Source organism: Sprattus sprattus (assembly GCF_963457725.1).
Source record: "Sprattus sprattus genome assembly, chromosome: 14".
In the NCBI taxonomy this organism is placed as follows: Eukaryota; Metazoa; Chordata; class Actinopteri; order Clupeiformes; family Clupeidae; genus Sprattus; species Sprattus sprattus.
Window position 1 is genome coordinate 24,438,595 of NC_137912.1, and position 5,000 is coordinate 24,443,594.

Here is a 5,000-nt window from a genome sequence, read left to right on the forward strand (position 1 = left end):
ATGTCATCACCTAGATAAACCCAATATCTAAGCTTGTGATGTCATCACCTAGATAAACCCAATATCTAAGATGGCGATGTCATCACCTAGATAAACCCCATATCTAAGCTTGTGATGTCATCACCTAGATAAACCATACATTGCTCATTAGTGAACTTTAGAAAATAGCTAGATTTACATTTATTTATGAGAAACTTTGGAAAGTTTACTTCTCTGCTTTGCATGATTCTCCCTACTCCCCAAATAAAGGCACATAAGATTAAAATAAATGTACAAACAACTATGTAACTCAATGAGGGGAAGATTATTCGAGGCATTTTTTTCTCTTAGCACTTACAGCCACAGTAGTGCATCCTTTATTCATTGTAAGCAAATTAGAATGCAAAACACCTCTAACCTAACACCCCACCTCAAACACACACACCTGCGCACACACACACGCACACACACATCCTCTGTGTGGTGTTTCACATTAATAAACACACAGAGAAGAGGGTTACTCTCTCCTTACTGTCACCCTCCCTCTTCAACACACACACACACACACACACACACACACACACACACACACACACACACACACACACACACACACACACACACACACACACACACACACACACACACACAGTCTTATACATGCACATATGCACACTCCACTAAATTCTCTCTGTCTCATTAAATCTCCAACACATTCATTCTCTCTCCCTCTCTCTCTCTCTCTCTCTCTCTCTCTCTCTCTCCCTCCCTTCAGTATAATAAGCATTAACGAGGCTCTGCCTTGACCATCAACTTCACTGGCTCGAGGAATGCTGTACCTCAAAAACCTCATTACAGCTCTGCACGGCAGGCACTACACAGCTCACAACAAGCTTTTCTTTTTTTTCTTTCATTTATTTTATTCATCCCTCCCTTCCACCCCCCCCTCCTCTGCAGATATGTCTGCATGTCCAAGGACAATCTCATTAAAAGGAGGACACTGAGCTTTTATGGAGTGGTATCCGTCCATGGCCAGACAAACTGAATGGACTTCATCATTGATTCTCATTCCATTGGTTTTCTTATTGATGGAAATGTTTTCAATGCACTGTTCATATAATGCAGACACACAACTGACTCCACTTACTATACTGAGGTAGATGTCTGTGTACTGTAGGTACTGTAGAACATGTTCCCTTGAAACACAGACACAAACATTCACATTGTGTACTGTACATAAATTGTATTTTCTGCCAAATCAATGGCAATGGTTGAATTCTCCAAATACATGATGACTTACAAAGAGTCTCAGGCTTCGATTAGAGCACGTCAGAGTTGCTCCTTAAGTCTCGTGAAGCGAGACATCTGACTGCGGGAATGAGAGAGCAGCTGAGAGAGAAGATGTGTGTTTGAGACCTCTGCGCGTCCTCAAGGTTGCAGCTTTGATGTAGATCCAGTAGAGTGGGGTTTGTCTTTATACTCCCCCCCCCCCCACCACCACCACCACCCCACCCACCCTTGTGGCCCCTCAGCAGCAGGGCTTTATGGGTACTTCAGAGGCCTGTAGAGTGTGTGTGTGTGTGTGTGTGTGTGTGTGTTTGTATGTGTGTATGTGTGTTTGTGTGTGGCTGCCAGCTGGAGGCTTTCACTGGCTGTTCTCTTTACATACAGCAATCCTCTCAGAGTCTCTCTCCCTCTCTCTCATTTTCTCTCTCTCTCTCTGTCCCTCTTTCTCATTCTCCCCCTCTCGTTATTCTCTCTCTCTTCCTCTTTCTCTCTCCCTCTCCCCCAATGTTAACTAGCCTTTTACTCAATTTCATTCACATACTCTTTGTATCTATTGCTTTTTCTATCGCTCTCTCTGTAATCGCCTCTCTCTCTCTCTCTCTCCCTCTCTATACATCTCTGTTCCCCCTTGATCTACGTATATCAATCTGTCTTTCTTGTGTTTTCTCTTCCTTTCCAATCTTGTTAATTCGAGTTTTCAGGCAGGCAGCGAGAAAACCTGAAAGCCCAAGAAAAACTGCATCATAGAGAAAAAGGGAGAAAAAGAGAAATGAGAAATTGAAGAGGAAATAATCAAACAGTAGAGGAGAAGGAGATAATGTTGGAGAAAGAGAGGGAGATAGAGAGAAAGAGAAAGAGAGGGAGAGATAGCGAGCAATCATATTGAGTATTTCACTCGGGTGATATGTGCAAGAACAAGCATCGCCCCCAGAGTTAACAGTGACAGCACGGCAGTCATAAAGATGATTTAGAGTCTATCAGGGTTGGAACCACTACCAGTCACTGCACACAGATAGACACACATCACCAACACACAACACTGCACACAGACAGACACACATCATCAACCCACAGAACACGCAGATAGACACACATCACCAACACACAACACTGCACACAGATAGACACACAACACTGCACACAGACAGACACACATCATCAACCCACAGAACACGCAGATAGACACACATCACCAACAGACAACACTGCACACAGATAGACACACATCACCAACACGCAGATAGACACACATCACCAACAGACACTAGACTGCACACACACAGACACACGTCAACACACATCTCAACACACAGGCTCTCATGGACATGAATACAGAGGAACATTTGAGGAATAGTCATAGTACTGAAACAATCACCAAAAGTGAGTGCAGCCTCCTTGGTATTGTAAAAAAGAAAACCTGCCTGCTGAATTGCCGAAAACACACACACACGCACACGCACACGCACAAGCAACACACACACACACACACACACACACACACACACACACACACACACACACACACACACACACACACACACACACACACACACACACACCAACGTGTTTATGGAAGTGTGTTCGAGTCTGTGTGTGTGTGTGTGTGTGTGTGTGTGTGCTTGTGTGCATTGCTTCCACAAATCGATATCCCTGGAGATTTAGTGCCATATGTTTTCCCAACTTTTATGACTCAATTCAGCTGTGGAGCAATGAAACACCATCTGATAGAGAGATGGAGAGATAGCTAGAGAGGGGCGAGAGAGAGAGAGAGAAAGATGGAGAGAGATAGGTAGAGAGAGACGGGCGAGATAGAGAGCTAGAGAGAGAGAGAGAGAGAGAGAGAGAGACTGAGAGAGAGAGAGATACCTCTCCAGAGGGATGCTGGAGCACAAACAGAGAGGGTGTTGGTAAGAGCATATCAGTGAAAATCAGCATGCAGGTTTTTGTCTGCATATGTTTGTATGTGACAGTGTATGTGTGTGTATGTGTGTGTGTGAGAGTGTGTGTATGTGTTTATGTGTGTGTGTGTGTGTGTGTGTGTGTGAGAGACAGACAGAGAGAGAGAAAGAGTCATCAATGCAGTATTTTCCATCAGAGGCATTGATCACAATCCCACCCTGCAGACACAGCACTGTCTCACACACCCTCCCTCTTCAACACACACACACACACAGACACACACACACACACACACACACACACAGACACACACACACACAGACACACAGACAGACAGACACAAATAGACACAGACAGACAGACAGACAGGCAGACAGACAGACAAGTCAGACAGACAGTCAGACAGACAGACAGACAGACAGAGACACACACACACACACACACACACACACACACACACACACACACACACACACACACACACACACACACACACACACACACACACACACTCACCATACACTGGCACTGCTGGCAGTTCTCGACCCAGGTGTCTCCACTGCTGTAGGTGAGGAGGCCGTTTTGGTGCAGACACTGGCTGCTGAGACGCGGGTCACACTCTGGGCAGCAGAACAGGTCCGCAGTGGGGTTCTCACAGTCACACACCATCCTCCGACACAACACCTGACCACTCTGAGGGGAGAACACACACACACACACACACACACACACACACACACACACATTAGCATAGACAAACACACACACACACACACTCTCCTACAGTCACACACCATCCTCAAACACATCACCTGACCACTCTGAGGGGAGAACACACACACACACATAAGTATATACAAACATACACACACACACACACACACACACACACACACACACACACACACACACACATTAGCATAGACAAACACACACACACACACACTCTCATACAGTCACACACCATCCTCAAACACATCACCTGACAACTCTGAGGGGAGAACACACACACACACATAAGTATATACAAACATACACACACACACACACACACACACACACACACACACACACACACACACACACACACACACACACACACACATAATCATATACAAACACACACACACACACACAAGCATATACCAACCCACACAAACACACACTTTCATACAGTCACACACCATCCTCCGACACTTCACCTGACCACTCTGAGGGGGAGAACACACACACACACTTACACACATAAGCATATACAAACACACACACACAGACACACACATAAGCATACAAACACACAGACAGTCACACACCATCCAAAACTTCCCCTGACCACTCTGAGGGGGGAGAGAACACACACACATATTCACATTCATATATTAGCATTTACAAACACACACACTCTCATACACAGTCACACACCATCCTCCAACACATCACCTGACCACTCTGAGGGTGGAGAGAATACAAACACACACAAGTTTGTGACTATGCACACTCCTTTTCACACAAGTGGAATAATTAAGCGTTTTAGACAATGCACATGTACACACAGACGTACAAATACACATGAACCCACAAAAGTAATAGACCACAAACCCCATGATCCTCCACACACAGATCCAAACAAAAACAAAAAGTGAGACAAGGGGCTTCATTCAAAATAAAAATATTCCCCCCTAATAGACTACAAATCCCATGAACCTCCACTGAGCGGCCCACACTCACCTGGCAGGAGCAGACGGAGCACCTGTCACTGTCCAGCACCCAGATCTGCCCATTGTGCTTGACTTTGTTTTCAAAGTGACAGTCGCCGGAGCAGTTCCTGCCGTGAG

The 5,000-nt window shown here is 45.3% G+C and overlaps 1 protein-coding gene across 1 annotated transcript in view; it reads right to left on the reverse strand.

Moving 5' to 3' along the window:
* nell2b (neural EGFL like 2b) overlaps positions 1 to 5,000 on the reverse strand; it is a gene marked incomplete at both ends in the record, with an annotated part of 85,164 nt that overhangs the window by 3,499 nt on the left and 76,665 nt on the right. Inside the window, 2 exons of the mRNA XM_080851732.1 lie at positions 3,682 to 3,858; positions 4,894 to 5,000. The exon at positions 4,894 to 5,000 is cut by the window's right edge and continues 87 nt beyond it. Coding sequence (XP_080707858.1) covers positions 3,682 to 3,858; positions 4,894 to 5,000 — 284 coding nt within the window. The remainder of the gene's footprint in view (positions 1 to 3,681; positions 3,859 to 4,893) is intronic.